Source organism: Mycteria americana, chromosome 4, assembly GCF_035582795.1.
Source record: "Mycteria americana isolate JAX WOST 10 ecotype Jacksonville Zoo and Gardens chromosome 4, USCA_MyAme_1.0, whole genome shotgun sequence".
Classification (NCBI taxonomy): domain Eukaryota; kingdom Metazoa; phylum Chordata; class Aves; order Ciconiiformes; family Ciconiidae; genus Mycteria; species Mycteria americana.
Window position 1 is genome coordinate 73,005,760 of NC_134368.1, and position 21,128 is coordinate 73,026,887.

The following is a 21,128-nucleotide window of genomic DNA, read 5'->3' on the forward strand; positions in this document are numbered from 1 at the left end:
TTTCCTCGCTCTCCCGCCCTCTTCCCGCCTCCTGCCCGGCGAGGCTCGCTGCAAAACCAGCCCTTTTTGTTTGCCTTAAATGGTGTGATTCTTAAGTCCTGTTTTGTTTTTACCCTTAATGTGAAAAAATACTCCGATTTAGGAAGGCTGTTCAGACCCCCTGCGTCTCAGGGGTGGCTTCTGGAGCAAAGGACTGCAGGTGCAGCAAGCAAGGGCTTGTTCCCGAGGGCAAGGTGAGGTGTCCTAGCCTCAGCGATGCCTGCCAGTCACCTGCAAGCTCCAGGACCTGACATAGCTCCAAGCTGAAAGTCAGGATCTGCGCTTATAGAAGCGCCTGATTGATCTGTACCAAGAGCTTTAGCAAAGCATCAAAACAGCATTTAAACCGAGCTACCTGGCCCACATAATCCAGCTGGGAGTGTGGGTGGAGTGAGCTGTATTCAAGTCTTCATAGTGGGAGGATTGTGTCACGCCAGCCTGCAATATGAAAAGGCATGGCACTAGCTGAGCTCCTGTCTATAACAAGGTTGTACCTTTTGAAACAGGACATGCAGCTGTGCATATGTCTGGAGGTGCACCGTACTGTTTAGGGTCATGGCAAGAATCTTCTGAGTTAATAACCTAATAAATTGTGATAAGGAAGTAATAAAATGATAATGCTAAACAATGATCTGACAGCAGTGAATTGTACCACTTCTTCCTAAGATATAGACTGAGTTTGCAGAATGTATGTTTTGTCTTTTTTCGGTAGTCACATTTTACTTCTTTTCAATATTTGTAGTAACATTTTTTCACATTCTAGCAGATGTTCCTGACTATATCAGCCAGAAGAAAGCTCTAGAAAAAAGTTTCAGGAAGGGAGGGCTAGAAGTGACAGTGTTCCTTGAAACATGATCAGAGATCCTGTCTAAAGGCCGCAGGAGTTTTTCCCCTTCACTTCAGGAAAGAAAATGCTCGATTTCATCCCTCACCAGGACTATAGGTAAGCATGTTCTTAGCCTTAGACATTCATTTCCTGACTTTTGAAATAGGGTATATGCTCCTGTGGTCTTTCAAGAGGTGTTTCCATGATTTTGGGGTCTCACGCATGTATTTTTAGGTTTCATATAAAATTAACCTTTTTAGTGCAATTTCTTTTCCCTTAAAACTTGTTGGCAAGATTTAGGAAGAGAATGGTTAGTTCTGGCATATTTACATTTAAATAAAATTCCTTAAATTTTATTTAAAATATATGTGAATGGTGCCAATATTTAGAAGAGGAAAATTGTGATTCTTACCTGTTGTCACAGTGGAGAGAGGGACCAGCTAAGACTTTTATTTCTCAACACACTCATAAATGATCTAGATCTCTGAATAAGGGGTGATGAGTCTCCAGATGACACAGAATGATTGACAAGATTAATGGGAAAGAACTAGTATGCATTCCTTGCAATGCAGGCCACATGGTATTAAACGATGTAATAAGTACAACACAACTGAAGTGATACATTGTAACAAATGACTCCATTATGGACAACGTTGCCATGGTGGAGGCAACAAGAACAGATGGATATGACCAGCTTCCATAGCCGTTTGTGGAGAAAATGATGGAAGCAGACGTGAATGCTGACATCTTTCAGAAATTGCCCCAGAGGACCCTGTGCTGCAATTGCAGTCGCTCCTGAGCCAGAGCTGTGACAAAATTTTATGCATTTAATCAATGCAATAAATATTGGGCATTGACAAATTATTCTATTGCATTCAGCATTGATGATACGCAAACCTTATACAAGATTTGTATTGACAATATATGAGATGTATTGACAGTCATGTAATGCCTACACGTGATGGGTATTTATACATTGCCAAGGCAAACAAATGTAGTCACAACATGTAGTGGACTTTCCGCTTCTGTGATACAAAGACGCAAGCCTGTTGTAAGCTACAGGATATGATAAATAAGGCTCTGTAATTGTTACATTTATCTTGTGTGGAAACAATAATGGTTGTGTGGTCAGAGCTAAATTACAGTGTTACAGTCATCCTAATGACTGATACAATACTAAACATACTTCAATGTTTTCCTAATTCAGCTGTTGATGGCCAAAGATAATCCATAAATAGCACAATCTTACTGCGGTCAGATATAAACACAGATCTGTTTAGTGGTGTAGATGGGATCTGTGCAGACCTAAAGAGCAGCAGACATAGATCAGTTAGAGTATGAATGCAGAGGAGTGGATATTTGCACTTTAGTGAATGAAGACAGTGTGGTTTCCATAAATAAATATTGCACCTGACATTGCTTACCATGCAATAGGTGATCTTTAAGATTATTCTGGCCTTTTAGAGGATTTTTCACAAGTGAAGCATGAACCTCAGTCTTGATAAAAATCGAAACAAAACTACCAGAGATTATTTCAGTTTGCTGAACATGAGGTTGAAACAGTGAGAAGATACAAGCAAAAACCAAAAGGTCCTTTTTTTTGTTGTAGCTGGTAAAAGTTTAATTGAAAAAGAAGTATTCTTAGTGGTTTTCATGTGTGAGTACACACATCAAAATTACTGGAGTGCAGAATGCTCTGGTCAGTCCTGTTTGAAAGACTTTCTTATTCTGCAAAAAATAACATCCCTGGATGTTAAGAGATGCTGGGAAATCAGCCCAGGTTTGCTCTCTTGACTTTGTGTCATTGACTTCCAGGTCTTTTCTAAGTAGATCAGTCTGCTTTGCTGTCTTTGTAGCATGACAAAACTTGCATAGAAATACCAGGGAGCCCTATGACTGGAGTCAGAGGAACAATTTTAGCAATAGTAACACCTTCATGTGTCTAATGACAGTGCTGGGATCTACTTCTAGATGTAAGCAGCTTTTGATCATGTTGCAGCTCAAAACAGGTAAACAATATACCCTGTATATTTCCTGTAAAAAAGATCAGCTGATGGAAGATTGACCATGATTGACAGTCATGGAGCCTATTGTAATTTGTCTCAGGTAGAAATATCTCTGTTAACCTGTAGGGAATGTATTACTTCAACATCTGAAGCACCACCTGGCTGAAGTTGATGTGTCGGTGCTCTTTTGGATCAGTATCTGCTAGGGACGTATGACGTTCTGGTAGTCTGACAAGAAAGGCATTACAAGAAAGGCAGGCTGGTATCAGCTGCAAACTCTCCTTTATGACATCCCTTCAGGCATCTTTTGGAGTCACTGGAATAGTTAGTATTGGACAAGAAGGAGGCATACCTGGAAAGAGCGGTTCCAAAAATTTCTGTGACTGTGTGATTCCTTCTCTTTAGAGGCCATGCTGAGTGTTCTTTCTAGTCTGTGTCTGCAGTAGGTAACGTATCAGAGGGAAGGCAAAACCATAGTGGTGCTTCTTCAAAGCTGTTATGTCCTATTGCAGTTTTTATCCGTTCACAGTGTATATGCACCTGCTTGAAAGATGACTGTTGTATAGCCACTCCTGTGCAGAAAAAGGCTGTTTATACCTGATTTAACCCAATATAAGGTGCTATAGATAGGCAGAGGTCAGTGCTGTGTTTGCTTCTCCTTGCAGCGAAAAAATAAATAGGTCATACTTCTGGTTCCCTCAGACAATTGCAAAATATTGCCTAATAATAAGAAATTAGTAGAATGACCTCAAGGATCGAGAACTAAGAGTAGGCAGCTGACACCCACTCCATCTCCTTCTCATTTCCCTAGGAGACCAGGAATATCTTCATTGTTTCAAGTTAATTTCTTATGCTTGCAGGTGTCAATTTGAGATTTGTTAAATTAAAGGGAGCTTTGCTCTTGAATTCTTCCTGTGTCACCAGCATCCCTTTCTTCTAAGTTGGATTTCAGTCTTCCACATGAAGAGAGTATTTTGCACATTAAGTGTGTTGTGACTTTTCCTGACATATAGGGTACTTCATCATAAAGAAGTGCTTGTAGTTATTTGGTATAAATTCATCAGCTGTTATTTACTAGACCTTACAAATGAGTGAAACTACATTCCGTTGCTGCATGTTTATTTGAATTATTTCAATACCTTCACACTTCTGGATAAAGTATCTCTTCCAGCTTCAAAATGGGCATGATTGCAGCAGGCTGGCTATTGGTAAATGGAATAAATGCAAGAAGAGCAGAGGAATGACATGCAGAAGCTCTGTTTAGTCAGTGGATGGCAGAGCTAATTCTTAAGGAAATTATTGTGCTGAGGAATTTTGTGTAGCCCCATCACAAACTGTAATTATTCAGCTCATGGTGTTGGATGCGTGGCTATTCATACTGGAAATTGACAAACATGTACATTTCAGTGGTTCTTTTGAAATAATAAAAAAAATCAATGATTGTGATGGGGGCGTAATAAGCCAACTTTCTGACTGGAAAATAGGAAGCTGTGTTAAGAATTGCCTGGAGAAATAAAGAATTTCCTTTCTTCTTCACATCACAAGCAAGTGCATCACCTTCATACAGGGCAGAGATACAATTCAAGTCCTGATTTACTTCTATAGCTATCCCAAGTGCTTTGGAGTTAAGAAGTAGACCTGCTTTGACCACCATGTCTCCGTTGTTTCCATGCTCATGATCCCAAGAGCAGAAAGATGCTTTAGAAGCTTTGCCAGCCACTTTTGGCAGAAAATTAACCAAGACTGAACTCCTTGGTCGTGATTGGACCAATTCCAGTACTCAAGCTCATTCTTTAGTGCTTTTTGGGACAATTTTCCATTGCATTAGAATTTTTATTCCATTCTGTTAATAGGTAGACGTAGAGGCTCTTCTTGATTTCAGTGTTGTTCCCAGTTTGGGTGTTTTGGGTGTGTTTTTTGTTTTTTTTTTTTTTTTTTTTTTTACTCTCCAAACCATGTGACATTAAAGGTTTGCAATAGAACAGTAAGAACACTGAAATGTTTTGCATGATTTCAGGAGGCATGAAGCGGATAAAGCAAAGAATAAAGATAAAAAGAGACCTGTCCACATGGATCTTGTAGTGCCTTTGGGCTAGATAGTTTGACCACCTCAGTAGAGAGGCTAGTAGCAACTCTTCATCTTCTTTCACTTCATGTGGGAATGCCATCCCTATGGCCTCCTCTTTCACAATCCTGCAAGGGGCTGGGGCTCCCAGGCTGGCTTGTGAATTCAAGGTGATGCTTTCACTGCAGTGGGTTGTTGCAGTGCTGCACGTCCAGGAGCAAACTGAGCGGAATGGGTGTAGTAATTGTCTTTTGCTGTGTGGCAAATGTGACATGTTGGGTGAAAAGCAATAGACTGCCAAAGTCTCTCTGTTTTATTTGTTCCCCCTCCAAACCTGTTCTGCTTTTTTTTGGATTTGCCTGTGATAGCTGTCTCAGCAGGCCTCAGAAAACCTGATATATCTTGGACTGAGTGTTTTACCAGGGAAAATTATAGCTGACAAAGGGCTGCAGCCCCATCATTCAGCATGATGGAGGGGTGAGCATGGGAGGGGTTCATTTACTCTCTGTTTTTTTAGAAGGTGGCAGGGAAGAATTACAGTGTCTGTCTGTGCTCCTGGTGTGGCAGGGAATATGACTTTGTAAGGGTTAGACAGGCAGTGCAAATGATATGGTCTCGGAGGATGGAAAACAATTCTCCCTCATTCAGGAGAGGAAACGTCTTCTTCCTCCCATGTGGGTAGGGAATTCTGTCTTTCTCTCTCTCCTTTTCAGAAATGATCCCTCTTTTGTGTGCCTAGGCTTATTGCTGAGGCATCCTATTAAAAGACTCACCACACCTTCCTGTTACTTCCTGGTGTGCTATCAATACCTCATTTTGCCCACCTTTCCTGCCTCAAATCAGGTCCCAGAAACTACCTCCACCCTGCCACCCACAAAGTTTTTAGCACCCAGACGACATGCATACCGATCTCCTGTGCTGAGGCTGAAGGTAGCTATTCAGAGATGTGCTGTGTTGTGCCAGAGGATGAACATCCGCTCATCCAGCTCTCTACCGTATGCCACCCTAAGAAACGTGTGTTAGCAGGGCAAGCCACTAGAGGAAGAGACCAGAAATGTGAATGTAAGGAATGGTAGCTAAACAGAAATGGGTGAGCAAAGCTGTTTTACAAACAATGAAATATTGTTCCTAGAGAAGCCTAGTAGTAGAGACTGTTGGTGAGGCAGGTGAGAAGTAGTGCGTAATGGTGTGCCTGGCAGCAGCAGTGTAATAGGAGATTGAGGGGCTTGAGGTTGCCCTTGAGAGAAAGAGCAATGGGAAGGCAGAAACAATTAAAAAAACCAAACCAGTGAGGTTTTGTAGAAGATACAGAATGCTCAGAAAGATGTCAGCAAAGGGGGAGAAGGTAAAGCAGGTAAATAAAGAAAAGAAGATGCAAAAGAAAAGTTAGATTGCTGAAGAAGATGTGATGTAGTTACAGAGACCTGAGGGATGACATTCAGCAGCAAATCTGAAGATACAAAAGCTACTTGACTCATTATATGGTACAAGAAGCATGTCATGGTATTACATGAGCCTGTGACATGTCAAAAGCCTGCTTGTTGGTGCCTGGGTGCATGGTATAAACTAGAGGACTTAGTGGTGGTGCAGCCCACTCTGATATCTGTGCTTCTGTTACTGACAGGAGAGTATTGGGTGCACTTTCTACAAAGGATCTTTGGGTCTGCTTTCATTTCTAATAAATCCAGTTTGCGTGTACCGAGGCTGCTCTACAACACAAACCAAACAACGGTACATGAGGATGGGGATATTTTAAAAGGACAGCCCCAGCTTTAGACAAACATGCTAATGTAAGCATGTGCAAAGGAAAGATCTTTTGTGGACCAGCATAGCACTATCTTGGAAGTTATGCCCTAAATACTCATTCCACCAAGGTTAGTTAATGTATTCTGTGGTAAGGTTGTAAATGAGCAGCTGGTGGGCTCCTCTTAGGTTCTAGAGATAGTTATTCACCTTTGTTTCTTGTGTGATGCATACAAAAAGGCAGGAGAGGGGTCAGTGTAAGGGGCTGAACTGGGTCTTTCCTAAAAAATACTGAATTAAATTATTGGCATTTGATAGGATAGAAGGAGAAACCTGCTTATCTATTGTATTTAGATTTTGTAGTTGAATAGATGCAAAGGTAGGTGACTTGTTACTTCATCACAGTGCATTTTGTAACCCTGAATACAGTTTGGCTAATTTCTTGTAGAGCAGTGGAGGGAGCAGGTTTTATTGTATTGTCAATTTCTGCCTGCTGAAATTTGCATCTCCATTTCACAGGTGTTATTAAAAAATAAAATAAAAAAGCCTGACTTGCACCTCAAGCTTCAGTTTGGTTCCTTTGGTCAAATACCAAAATGAGGCAGTCATTTCATCCTGAAGTAGAAAGTCTGACTAAATAAGTCACTAATTTGAGCAAATGTCAGTTGGAGAAGTGCTTCATGTGTATTAAATGAGTTTTAGAAGAGAAGATTTTAAGCAGTCTGAAAACCACACCTACTTGGTCTGTATTGTAATTTATTTGGTGGGATGCCTCGTGAAAACTAGTTGAGACATTGACAAGTTTCCTTATTGGCAGCATCTTATTACCTAACATATATTGTTACTTATAATTTTCTTTCTTTCTTCTCCCCTGTATTATATCTGGTGAGTAAATGCTTATCAATTAAAAGGAAGTGGGTGGAGTTAGGGTGGGACAAGGGGTAGAAATTACATTATCATTGAGATAATCTATGGTATCAGGCTTCAGAGGGCAGCAGTCTTCTCCTAGAGATAGCTTTGGCTCAGAATGTGTAATTTTTATTTGCCTCTCTCTTGAAGCTTGCTGGATTCTCCACTACAGATAAGTATATCTTCTCAGAAAGGCAGCAGGCTGGTATTTTGAAGGAGCAAGCATGGAAGAAAATAGAGGAGGCCATGGCCTTGCAGAGGGCAACATTTTGTCTACCTGGATGATTTTGTTTGTGGTGTTAGTTTTGTTGCCTTCGATGTTTAGAGTGTCATTGGGGATTTCTCATTTCTATGTGAAAATTATAATAAAAATGTTAGAGGTAAGTTGAGAATTGGGTTAAAAAGGTATATGTTTATTATAGGACATGTTTAATTAAAAAAAAAAAATCTGTGCATTTGATATAGATGCCATAAAAGTCAGAAGAAATAATTCCATTAACTTGGATGTGTTGTTTGCAGCTTAAACGTACAGGATGGTTCTCTTGAATGGTGTCTTTAATGATATCTAGTTATGTGCTGGGTTATAATCTGGTACTGGTTTGAGGTTTCCTTAGGTTAAAGTAGAGATTCCTTGATATATTGCTTCTAGTTCAAGCTGGTTAGAATACTTCATGCTATACTCATGACAAGTCAAATACAAATAAAGATGTTTTAGTTTATGGGAGTTGGTAAGTAACAAGAACGTGTATTTTAGATGTACATAAGTTTCAATGGTTTTATTTGGATTATTTTAATTACATAGTATTAATGAGTACTAGGTTCTAGGTAAGAATACTGACTGTGTGTGTTTGGTTCTTCTAATTATAAATCTGGGGGATCCAGCAGTAACAAGTTCCATGCAACCTTCTAAAAGTGTAATTTTTCTAGGGATGAACAGGTCAAGGCTAAGATCCTGATTCTGCTGACATCAGTAAAAGTTTCTGGAGCTTTTAATAAGCTAGAACTGCACTTAATTTTTTAAGTCTGACTGTTCATATCTATCAGTGGCCAAAAATAGGTGCTGTGAATTCATCATATTGAAGAGTGAAGTGTTTCTGTTTTCCAGTAGATTAACTTTGTCTTTCTGGCATAAACCTGCTTTTCATGAATATGCTTTCCACTTGTAGCAGAAAACTTATTACTAGTATTGTTACTATTACTATTATTAAGCTGTTAGAGCCATCTATTTGTGTAGTAGAACATGTCTGTAACAATGTGATACGGTTAATATCACGACCATCTTACCTTGTGCCAATTCTGTTTTATAATTCTTCTGTCTCTCTTTTTTTTTTTTAATACTGATTAAGAGCTCTTGGGCAGGGACTGTCTTCAGCTGTATGAACATCGCTTAGCATAGTGCACATGACTGCAAACTTTAAGGATTACTTGTTTTTTCAGATACTGATGTCAATGGGAAATGACTGCCTGCAGTGGCTATATGTAATATTGGCTTTTATATGTGATACTTTTTTTTTTTTTTTTTAATCAACCAGTGGTATGCCAATTAAATTCTTATTGGTACCCTGAATACGAGGCTTGTGGCACTTGGAACTGATTTCATCAGGCTCTCTCATATCAAACACAAACCTGAGGAGGTCTTTGGACAGCTTTGCTGCTGCCGTTGGCAGATGTTAAAATAATTTCTGTATTTTTTTTCCACTGTGCATTTCCCAACTTTGAAGGACATTTGACCTACTCAGTGGGTGCTTTATGTAGGAAGGCACTTCTCTTTGGAAAAGCATGTTAAATGTTTTTCTTTCCACAGTTTTCGTAAGAGGTTACGAGTATGATAATTTTGTGTTCACAATGTGGAGGATTAATTTATCAAAAAAGATGTAATTAAGTTAATTATTATGCGATCAGATATAGCTTTTTATGTCTAGTTCCCCATTGCCGCAGCAGTTAATAACAAGAGCACAGCTCCATGTACTGCAGTTCAGGCTGGCTTGTTTTGTTCTTTAGTTGAAAGTTGTTCCCTAACTGTCCTGTAGGCAAAAAAGGAATTTCCTCTGTTTTCTTTAGGTTAATTTCAGCTGTTTTCTTTGAAGTGTTGTTCAAATGCTTCTCATGGTACCAAAAGAGTAACTAAGAGCTATCTTAGCAGGAAATGGGAGGGAAAGAGGATGAAGGGAATGTTAGGTCCTCTTTGTGCTGTGGCCTACTTCGCTCTTCAGAAGTAAGGGTATGGCTGGGAAATGCTGGGTTAAAGCTTGTGTGTACAATTGCTGGGCCTATTCTTGGAGTCCTGGGGCTCATTCACCAGAATATGGCTGAAATTGCTGCTTGGGATACAGTTAGCTTTAAAGCAGGCTTATATGTGCCCTTTGTTCAAGAAATGAACAACTTGACATTGATAGCCTAGTGAAGTGTCGACTTGTTTCTAGCTGTGACATTATCTACCTGAGATCTTGCTAATGGGGTAATGCACGAAGGCCATCCTTGGTTCCTGTTGTTAGCCTGAATGGTGAAATAGGATTCCTTACCAGATAGCTATGCTGAAAATGCTAAGAGCAGATGCTTAGTCATGTATTAGCACACTACTGACTATATTGCAGGAATATTGGCACTCTAGGAAGTACCGAACAACTGGTTGATGTTTCACCAAAAACCCAACCTTGAGCACTATGACTGGATTGTCTATTGTGTTGTATTGGATCTAGTTTGTCATGTAGACCAGCAAAATTAATAGAAAACTTGTCACCTGAGAACACTTTATATTTGCTTCTTACAGCTGTAAATGATTATGCAAATTGGGAGACAGGGAAAACATGTATTTTCCTCCATGTTTCGTCAGTTTGAGAAAAATAAGAGTAGAGTCTGAAATCAAGGACTTCAAAGTGAAAAGATATTTTTTTCAAAGTTGTGTTTTCAAAGAAAGCATATTGGTAGCCCTTAGTGAATTTGCTGGGAGCTCTAGGTGTTTTAGGATAAAGCCCAAGTTTGTAGATCTATTACTAAGCAATGAGTAACGGTGGCATATGATGAGATAAGTCATTTTGATTTCCTGACTTCACTGAAGTGTTTTAGCAGTGTGAACAGTGTGAACTGAAACAAAAGGGCGAGATGTAATTATGTATGGAAAGAATTCATACCCTTTGCTGCTTCTCCATCAAGGAATCTAGATACTTGTTTTTTTAGAAACAAAACAAAGCTTTTTACAAAAGCAAGATTCAAGCTTTGAAAATCTGGGAGGTGATTGGTTTTGTTTGTGTGGTTTTTGTTTTGTGGGTTTTTTTTTGTTTGTTTGTTTTCTTTTTTGTTGTTGTTTGGGTTTTTTGAGGACATATGGATAGTATAATAGTAAAAGATTTCCCAGACAGTAATTTCTCAATTGCATAACTATTAGCCCATAATTACTATTATTACTATTCATTTATCCTTAAAATATTTCTGGAAATGATAAAGTTGGTTTAGTTTCTGATAGGGTTATTCTTTCCCGTATGCTTGTAAGCTTTTATTTGTGAAATAATGTGTTTTCTCTAAGCTTTGTGTTTGCTTGTCTGTAATGGGGTTTGGTGGAGGTGATGATACTAGCAAAGCTGTGCTAGGGACATTATTCCAGCTCATTAGTGATGCAGCTGCAAAATAAAATGTATTTGCTAGAATGAAATCTACACCATGCTCTTACAGTGTTGTGGAGAGTCAAATAAACACGTTAAACAGCTGTAGCTCCATTTGCCAAGAATCTTCTGGAATTTTATGAGATCTGAGCTTCTGTATGAAATTGGAGTATTGTTGTTTCTTGAGAAATACTCATGTGTAGGAAAAACATCAGCCAGCTAATAATTGTGGATATTCTTTGAATTGATAGCTCACTTATACATTGAGGTAGCTAATATGCTGTAAATTCCCACTGGAGTATGGGCAGATGTTGCAGACGCTTAAGCTAGTGGAAGAAGCTCACTGCTGTGCATCAAATACATGGTTATCCTGAGCTAGCCACTGCATCAAAAACCAGAGAAATACTTGTGCTTTTATCCCAAACATTTGTTTGGGACCCTTCTCAACCTATTTCATCTACCCTCACTAGAGCAGCCAGGAGATTTGTGAGTGCTTCTCACTGTCCGATTGTGGACAGTCACTGCTTGCACATCCTCTCAGACCTGCTATGTAATATGCATATCATTTGACTTGGGTTCTTGTTAGGGATGTGAAAGGGGAAATGAGGCCAGACAGAAAGGACTGTTGGATGAAAAGGTCATAAGTGCTTGATCTTAGATGGTGATTTTAGCTTGCACTAAAAACCTACTGACCTTCTCTTTGTAATTATATTGGAAGACTTTATATGGAGTAATTGCCCCAAGGCCTTTGTCACGTGTCAGAATAAAGCTAAGAAGAGGATTGAAAAAAGCCAGTGTAATGAGTGATTAGAAAAAGCTTTTGTGAGAACATGGGAGAAGAGGTAGTAGAATATGGGAATGCAGAGGAAGAGAGGCAAAAACGAGTTATTACACAGTACAGAAAAAATGGAGTACCAAATTGTACTTAAAAGGAAAAAGGGAGGAAAACCCACAAGAAGTGAGATTTTAAAAAATGAACATTCCATATTGTATAGCTTTTCATGTCATGTACTATGAAGAAAGTAATTAATATAATGAAGTATTAGGCACCCTTATTTTGTTCAGAATGTAATTATGCGAAGCCTCAAACAAATGGGCTGTTGGAGTTAAGCTGTCAAGTCTTCAGTATTCCAGATGGGATCACCTGCTGGATGTTTGGACTCCTTGTGTCCTCATCACTTCAGAAATGGGAGGGAGGAAAGCACAGCACCTGAGTTCTCCTTCGGTCAGCAAACTTAGGAATGAAGTTGCTTCATTTAACACTTAAATTCTGTGTTAGTTGCAACACATGTGCTTTTGTAAGGTATTTAGAACATCCTTTCATTACTGTTTTGCAACAAAGGCCAGCATGACGGGTCTGTCTCAATACTGTGCAAAACAAAGGCGATCACAAAGTCTTATTTCATATTTTAAAAACAAATTACATGTATGGACGCCACTGAATGCAGAAAAATATAGAAACTACTCTGCTGGGTCAGTCCAGAGTTTGATCGAGACAGATAGCCTGGCTTTGACAGGTGTCAACTCAATTGCTTGATGAAAAGCCTAAGAGCTGGGTGATTGTACGGTTGTACTGCCAGGAATACATTCCCAGCTGTTTGTTGCTTCAGCTTCCCGTGCCAATTCATGAGTTAGGAGAGTTTTGTGTTCCATGATGATTTTCATCCATGTTTTCATGTAACTGCTCCCGTTTCAGATGATCTCTGGCAGTATGTCCTGGACAATGAACTCCACAACTTAACTGTGTTTTGTGGAAATATATACCTTTTTCTTGCTCATACACTCTGCCCAACACTTTCATATGATGCTCCCCAGCTCTTGTATTAGAAGAGAAAATGGATAACTGTTGCTTATGCACCTGCTCTGGGCCAGTCCAGACTTTGTAAGCCTCTGTCATACGCCATCTCAGCCAGCTCTTTTGCAAGCTAACAAGTCCTGTGTAACCATTCACCTATTGAAAGCTCTTCCTCATCTGCCTTGTGCTCTGCCTTTGTAGCCTTGACTGACTATTTAATTACAGGCAGCCACTTTTGTCCCACTGTTTCTCTGTGCTATGAGGCAGGACTTTATACTTTACTAGTAAACTTTATAAATTTTTGTTGGTTTTGACTTGTCTTGCTCATTTGAATTAGTTAACATATTTTTGTGAGTCAGCTTGGTCAGTGATTTATCACCCTTTTTCTACCTGGGATTCAAAAGTCAGCCTTCTTGAGGTATTCCAAATCCTTCAGGACAGTATGAGCAAGCTCACTTTTGGAAGTGCTTGCCAACTGGCATGTGCCTATTCATGTAAGAGGACCGTGATGGGCAAGATAAGGGTGGTAGACAGGAAAGCAGAGAGTAAGCCAAAGGGCTTTATTTGCCAAGCTAGGTGATTTCTATTTTTTTTTCCTTCCTCATGCCATACAACTATCCTAAAGGATATTGGGGAAGGAGTGAGGACCAGCACTACGTTATAAAGCGATTAAGTTTGCCACGTCTGCCTTTACTCTCGTTTGCAACACTCTTGTTCCTGTGCCATATATTCTTTCATTTCTCAGTGTGTGGGCTGCTGTTTTCATGACACCCTGTGGCTCCCCAATTCTGAATGACTCTCCCTGTGTTGCAAAAGGTTGAGACAGATGATGTACCAGTTTACCTTTCCTAGGGAATAACTGGAAAGTATAGACAGGGTGGGTCTGGTGTGGTGTGGTTTGGTTTTTTTTTTTTTTATGCTGTTATAAGAGATGGTTTGCATGGAGTTTAAAATATCACATCATTGCCTATTCTGCTTTCTCTTTTTTCTTTTCTTTTAAGATGGCTGGTAAAAAAAAAAAGTCAACTAAGGGTAACTAAAATATCCTAATTATGCCGTGATAGTGTCTCTTTTTTGTTATTGACTTAAACTTCAATAGCTACAGAAGGAGCTGCTAGAGACCACGCAAAAATTAAGGATGGCAAAAAGCTAGTCGATGTTGTTGGCACAAGCAACATGTAACATGGTGAAGACTATTTGAGATCAAGCTTCGTGGAGACTTAAATGGCTGTGCGTGCCAGTAAGAGGGAAATAAACTGTTTAGCAAGAGTTTATCCTGAAGCAGAAGGATGTATCCTTATCTGTTGTAGGTGGGAAGCCTTAACAGCGGGTGAGGACATAAGTTGAGTGGGTCATTGATTCCTTAATAATGAGCAGAGCCTACACGCAAGCATCCTGTGTCCTTTGTTAGGGTAGATATCTTGATGTAAATATGGGAAGATCTAGTACTCATGAGAGCTACTATTTATATGTCTATATATGTATGATGAAAACATTTAAAACTATGAATACTTCAAAAATTAGGCATATTGGTATATTTGATTTTGCTAATGAAGGAGTTTTATGCTGCTCTGCACAGGGAGGAGAATCTTGGTTTAGCTCAAAAAGGTAAAGATAGGGAAGGGTGAAAGCTCCTTACCAAACCTACTACTTCAGAAGTACTATGGATACGAAATGGTCCCTCCTCTGTTTTCTGTTAACAGAAACTGCATGTATGCCCTAAAACTGAGGTAGTCTCTTTTATTCTTTAAAATCCATTTTTAGATCTATTTTTCCAGCATATCTCTAATATCAGTGATAGTATCTTGCATCATTCTATTGCCTGAAGCTAACTGGGGAAGAGAGAGTTTTGGACCCATAGATCTCAGCGAGTTTCTTAGGTAGCTCGGTAATTTGTGGTGCCCCAGGAAAAAACCAACTGCCTATGTCCTGAAAAGAAGTTTGAGCCAAACAATTTTTCCTGAAAATTGCAAAAGGTAATCTCTGTAACAAATGAAACAGGAGGTGTGCAGGACAGCCTTCAGGCTGAATTTGGAAAATGAAAATCTAAGACCTGGCTTCACTAAAAGAGGCTCAGATAATTCACCTGAGGTAATTATAGAATGCCTGGAAATGATGAAATAAAAACCATAAACATCTACTTTTCTTGTTTTGGGAACAGTGGGCCACCCTGCAGATTGAGGAGGGAGTAAAAAAGCAGAAGGCGCTGGCACTTGAAAATTTAATCTCCACTGGTAAGATCTCTAAAAGAAGGTGACACAGCACTATTTGTCTTGTAAAAAGGCAACTATTTTAATATCTTACCTAGAAAAGAGTAAACAGAAACATAAATTGCATCTGGTGTTAGGTAAGAGAAATGGAATGGCCAAAATGGAGTTTGTTAGGCAAATAACTGCTGAAGTTACAAACCTACAAAAGAGACCTTCAGTATGTTATAAGCAAGATAATCTGTGAATGATTGAGTCTTCTGAATAAAATGTGTTGGAGACTAGTGTGGGTATAGAAAGACATTACTGATAAGCATTTGGGAAGCTGTCCCTATTTTAATGAGTATTTTGTACTTTCTGACTCCATCAGCTCTCTCTTTACAAGATCAGGAGGAACAAGTATTCTTTGCCTTTGATATTGCTCTGTATGGATTCTTTCTTGCTTCTTGTAACTCCTAGCATGCAAAAAGCCAGCGTGTCTCTAGTAAAGGAGCTACACCATCCCACAGATCACAGTTATGGTTTGCACTCTTCTATAGGCATGGGGATAAAATCTGAGAGTAATTTTTTTTTTTCCTCTTCCCAACTGTTTTTCCTGTCTTCTTTGACCAAAGGGGACTGGGTTAAGTTCTCATAATAATCCTTTTACTTGTAGTGCCATTTTTAGTCATCAGTCACATAGACTGCTTGGTTTGTTAGCTAATGAATTTCAGGTCTGATGATTTCCTGGACATTGAAGGTTTGACTGAAGTGCAGCTGGAGGAAAGTTTTGTGATTCTGATCAGGGGGTAGTATGTTGATGAAGATAAATTAAATGTATTTTGAATAAAGCACATTTAATGTCATCCAATACCCATCATCCCTCTTCCCCTCCCCCACAAAAAAAAGCAAACAAAAAAGCCAAGTGTTAGCTGGTATGAATCGATACAATTTTAGTCACTGTAACCAGCCAGGTAAGAATCTGGTCTCAGAGTGACCTCAGCAAACATCACTGAGACTTGCTGTGTGGCTGTCCTATGAGGCATAATTTTACAGATATGGAGCATGAATGTGTTGTCATTCTTCCTGCACAATGCCTCTGTGTTACACTATGTATATCTCAGGGGAAGGCGGAGGGGAAGGAATCTAGACACTTCAAAGTTTCTTGGTAGTGAAGTGACTCTTAAAGGAGAAGTGATGGGGGAAGAGAGAAGGCTCTGAGAAGAAATACCAGGGGAAGGTGTTTGTTACAGCTGGGAAAAAGTAAAACTAATCAACAGCAGCAAGAACAACAACTATACAAACACTGCCTGAATTTGAGTCAAGACATCAGGAGGAGTCTGCAATCTTGGCAGTGCACTGTTGACATTTCTAGGTGTGTGTACCTATGTTATTTGGTAAATGCCAATGAAGTAGGTGTTGTGCTCAAGGTTTTTATTTGCAGCTTGCTCCAAATGCTTTTCTCCTTTCTTCAACAATTTAGTGGTGTTATATAGCATAGGATTAGAGAAGTAACTTGTGCAACTAAATGCCAGTATGTAAATGATGCATAACAATGCAATTATGGTGCTTGGAGTAGCAGGAGAGGTGTTTCTAAAAAGCATGTGTGTTTTAGTTTTTTTGGAATCCATATTGTCCATTCCACTGTGTGGAAGGAAGACTCATTTCCTCATGCAGGGATCATCCAGAGAGAGGAAACCTCCATGGAACAGGAGATTGCTGGCCAGTGCCGAGGACGCTTCAACCTTGCTGATGTTATGTACTTCTCCAAGAAGGGGTGTGAGGCAGTTGCAGAAGATGAAGTCACCCAACGGTTCTCCTCTGAGGAACTGGTGTCCTGGAATCTCCTCAGCAGAACCAATGCCAACTTGCACCATGTTAGCTGGCAACTGACCGTTGTGTGGGTCATTGGGATCCTAATTCGGTATTGTCTCCTGATGCCTTTTCGGTGAGCCAGATGTAATTTGCTGGGATGTTTTTATGTTACTTTTTACAAAAGACGTGAAATAATATGCTATTGACTAGTGCAGAAAGGAGAACCTGGCATGACTTGGTTTTCTAGGATGCCATTGAAACTCAAATATCCTTAAAAGAAAAAAAAGGTGCTGAAGATGTACATTTCTCATCTTCTGTATGTTTTATTATTAATTAATTTATTTTAAAAATCTGGCACAACTTTATAGAAATGATCTGGAGATCTTTTTATTATGTGAAGTAACAACTGTTTCAACTGAAAGGATCAGGCTCTACTTGTCTAAGAGACAGGGAGACTGTATGCTGAACACTTGGGATTTGAAGCAAAGCCAAAGTTCAGGGAACACAGGGCTGGATGAAAAAAACCACATGCACTTGGAATGTATTAAATTTTCAGACTTTAGAATTTTTTTTTAAGCAAAACCAGCCTTTATCATATTGACCAAACAGTTACAAATATTCAGCCATTCTTGTAAAGAGCAGGAGCTTTTAAAATTTCTTATTCTTTGGATGGGAGGACAGTATATTTAAAACATAGCTGCAGCGCATAGAGGGATTTCATACCAGTCAGTCACATAGTAGAGCATATATGCCTGTGTGTAAACTTAGATATGCAGCTGAAGAAGACAACATTTATGTAGAAGTAGCTTCAATATTGGTTTTGCTCAGCCATTAGCAACCAATGATGTTTAATTTTCATGATTATATAGTAGCTTACTGCTTGGGGTGGAAATAAAAACCTATCCAGAAATTTCAGTATGTAAAAATGAAACGATGAGTCCCTTTTGGCACTGAGAAACTTCACCTGCATTAAAGAACACTAGCCACTACTCGCTGTCCTCTTTGAACACAATGGCTTCTTTACCACGTGATCGCTTCAGATCAGGGCGTAGTGCTTCTTGGAAGATAGGCTCCAGGCAGCACAAGGCTTTGTACTTGGTGCAGGATTAATTGAGTGAAAACATGTGCTCATATTATCCTCTTGGCCTTAACTAGTTTGTATTGCTAGTTAGATGCTATTAATGGTGGAGGGAAGCATTGTGATCAAAGGGTTCAATAAAATATTTTTTTGCTTGCTCTTCCAGTTTTGGTTCTTAGCATTTATTTAAGATTATTCTGCTTCGTAGTGTCTGCTTGGCTGTTTTCACCATCCTCTTGCTGGTCTCTGCCACTACAGTAGTAGGACAGTTTCCAAAGGGCAGGTAGGTATTTGCTGAGGGCTCTTTCCATTTCTTTTTTATTTCTTTAAGGATTTGAATTAGTATGTTGGAATATAAATCTGCCTGAGTCTGGAGGATTAATATGGACTATCATGGGGTGACTTCTTCTCTACTTTAAACTCACAGAGCACTATGAGAAAGAGTATGACAATGGCATCTGAAAGTGGACATGCAATGTAAGCCAGATAGATACTGCTGGAAGTATGTCTTAAAGTGGAAAATAGAGTATGCTCTTCTTGAGTCAGAATAGGGCAAGTAAATCATCTGTCCTAAGCAATTCCATATTAATACTGTGAGATTGTTATGTCCTGTCAGTGCAAAAACTCAAGTGTGATTCACCAGCTAAAAATTTTTATATTAAATATATGTTAATGAATGAGTCAATAGCAGTTGCTTCCAGGGAAAATCTATAAAAACAAAACCCTGACTATTATCTTCTCCTCTTTGAATCTTGTGGGTTTAGAATAGATTACAATAGAAGACTGGAACAAGAATATCTTTGATACCCGATAAACTCCTCCTGCGTGGCATTGTTAGTGCAATTAATCCTCTTAGTATGGTCTTTTCAGTAACACCTATTGGGAATAATTTCGAGAGTTTACGTTGCATTGTTCTATGAGTGACTGCATAGAACTGGAAATGCATGTATGGCTTCATTTCTTTTAGAGTTAAATGCTGGCTGAGCAACCAGGTTCAGATGATATGTGCCACATTAGGTGTCCGATGTCTGAGTGGTCTTGTTCATTTCCACAACAGGTGAGTGGTGCCACGCTGCCCTTGTTGGTTTGGTATTGATTTCTTACAGTACTCAATGCCTTAAGTTTCAGAGCAGGATTCTTATTCCATTACTGCACAGATACTATGATGGTGCAATTTGACCCAAGAAGCTGTTTGGATCATCTAGACTCTGTCGAGATGTTTGCATGGCCTACTGTGTTTTCTGTTGTGTATTGGCAGGGTACGTGAAGGTGAAGTAGTACTGTGTTCTTCGTTAAATATACACCTAGACATTTTTCTCAATGTTTGCCATGAACGCGTTATAATCCCACACAAGAACACCACCATAAAATGTTCAGCTGTTCTATTAGCTAATTTGGTAACTAATTCTTCATGCTCTCTCCTAAAGTAAGTTATGGATGGTATTTCAGTAAGTTTTTGTAATATCTTGCTTGCTTAGTGGTGGAGCTTTAGGTAATGGAGGCTTCTGAAATATATTTTTTTGTGCTTTAGAAAACAAGCAAAATCATGTGGTAGTGTCTTTGCTTTTAGAGTTTTAGTGTCCAAATATTTTTTGATATATGCCTCTGAATGGTAATGTATGCCTACTCCAATAAGTCTTGTATTCTCAGCTAAAAGGAGACTGGTTTTTGGTGAAATGCCAGAACTACTGAAATGTGAAGGGACTCTTGAAAGTAAGAGGAAAGATGACTTATCTGCTGTAATATACTGCCAGGGAGTTTTAACATATATCTCATGGTAATATTAGTATTTTAAAATGTTTTGTGTTCTTCCACTTCTTATGGATCTGCAGATAAGCTGTGTGCCTGAAATGCTTTTGTCACTGAGATTCTTGAATGTGGATGTATGCTCACTGGATGGGTCATCTGATGGGGCCTGTAGTCTAGAGAATAAACATTAATTACTTTTACTGTTGTCATTGCAGGGAAAACAGACCACAGGAGGGAGGCATCTGTGTAGCCAACCACACATCTCCATTAGATGTTCTAATCCTGGCCAGTGATGGATGCTATTCCTTGGTATGAACAAGAGAGTCGGTAAATATTGGTAATGTTGAGATGCCTGTAGATGTAGGGTTGGGTAAGAGGATATACTTTCTGGTAGAAAGAGTGGGATTTGATAGCATTCAAACTTGTGTTCAGGACTGCAAAATAATAGACGCAGGCAGGTGTGTGCACACTTTTGACCAAGAGGATTGCTATCATTTGTGAACAAGCTTAGAAAGTGATGCATCTGTGTTCAGAATTTTACTGTTTAAGTGTGTGTGTTTGCATAGTAACCAGTTTCTTTTGGGCTTGCAGGTTGGCCAGGCACACGGAGGAATTCTGGGACTTATTCAAAAATCTTGGATGCAAACCACTCAGCATGTTTTGTTTGAACGCTCAGAAATGAAAGACCGTCATCTGGTGAGGAAAAAGTAAGGTAGTGAGGTGTTTGCTTGATTGTCCCACCAGGTCTAGTAATTGTGAGGTCCAAGCATGAGCTGAGACTGTTCTCACCCTTCATCTGTCTTTGGTGGGCAGCTGTAGGTTGTCATCACTGTAAGGTTTGGAACTGCTCCATCAATGAAGATGCAGGGTGTAGCAATCATCAACTGAACTTTTGATCATTTGCCCTGTAACCTCTGGGAATTTCCACATTGCCACAATCACCCTGCCTGCCACAGGCAGGAGCCTGTTCATTCAGTTTCAGGGCTGATGATTCGGAATGTCAGGACAGAAATCGGAGTTCTGTCAGCTCAGCACATCTGCTTCCCGGATCATGCCTTGCCCTGGTACATTTTTCATCAGCTCTGAGCATCGCAGCTGGTTATATCTGCTGTGAGTACAGAATAAAGGGAGGCTGACTGTAGCGCTAACCACCACCACCACCCCCCCCCCCCCCCCCCCCAAAAAAAAAAACCCCAAACAAAAAAACCCAAGGTACCACCTAGCTGCTAGAAGCTGGAAGAGCATCCCGGAGAAAGCATCTTAATATGTTTGCTTAATGCCTATACTGCTCTCCAGGCCTGCAGTATTGATTTCTGGC

General features: G+C 39.6%; 1 protein-coding gene across 6 annotated transcripts in view; it reads left to right on the forward strand.

Annotated features, from left to right (window-relative positions):
* Positions 1–181: 181 nt before the first annotated feature.
* The window catches only part of LOC142409412 (glycerol-3-phosphate acyltransferase 3-like), a 28,727-nt gene continuing 7,780 nt past the window's right edge, over positions 182–21,128 (forward strand). For 5 of the 6 annotated variants that reach the window (XM_075500905.1, XM_075500907.1, XM_075500910.1 and 2 more), the window contains exons 1-6: positions 16,384–16,543; positions 16,846–17,116; positions 18,270–18,344; positions 19,029–19,118; positions 20,026–20,119; positions 20,402–20,517. In XM_075500905.1, coding sequence (XP_075357020.1) covers positions 16,872–17,116; positions 18,270–18,344; positions 19,029–19,118; positions 20,026–20,119; positions 20,402–20,517 — 620 coding nt within the window. In that variant the 5' untranslated portion in view covers positions 16,384–16,543; positions 16,846–16,871. Of the gene's footprint in view, positions 234–802; positions 983–15,143; positions 15,217–16,383; positions 16,544–16,845; positions 17,117–18,269; positions 18,345–19,028; positions 19,119–20,025; positions 20,120–20,401; positions 20,518–21,128 lie in introns of those variants that run through there. The other variant, XM_075500906.1, reaches the window with a different exon arrangement.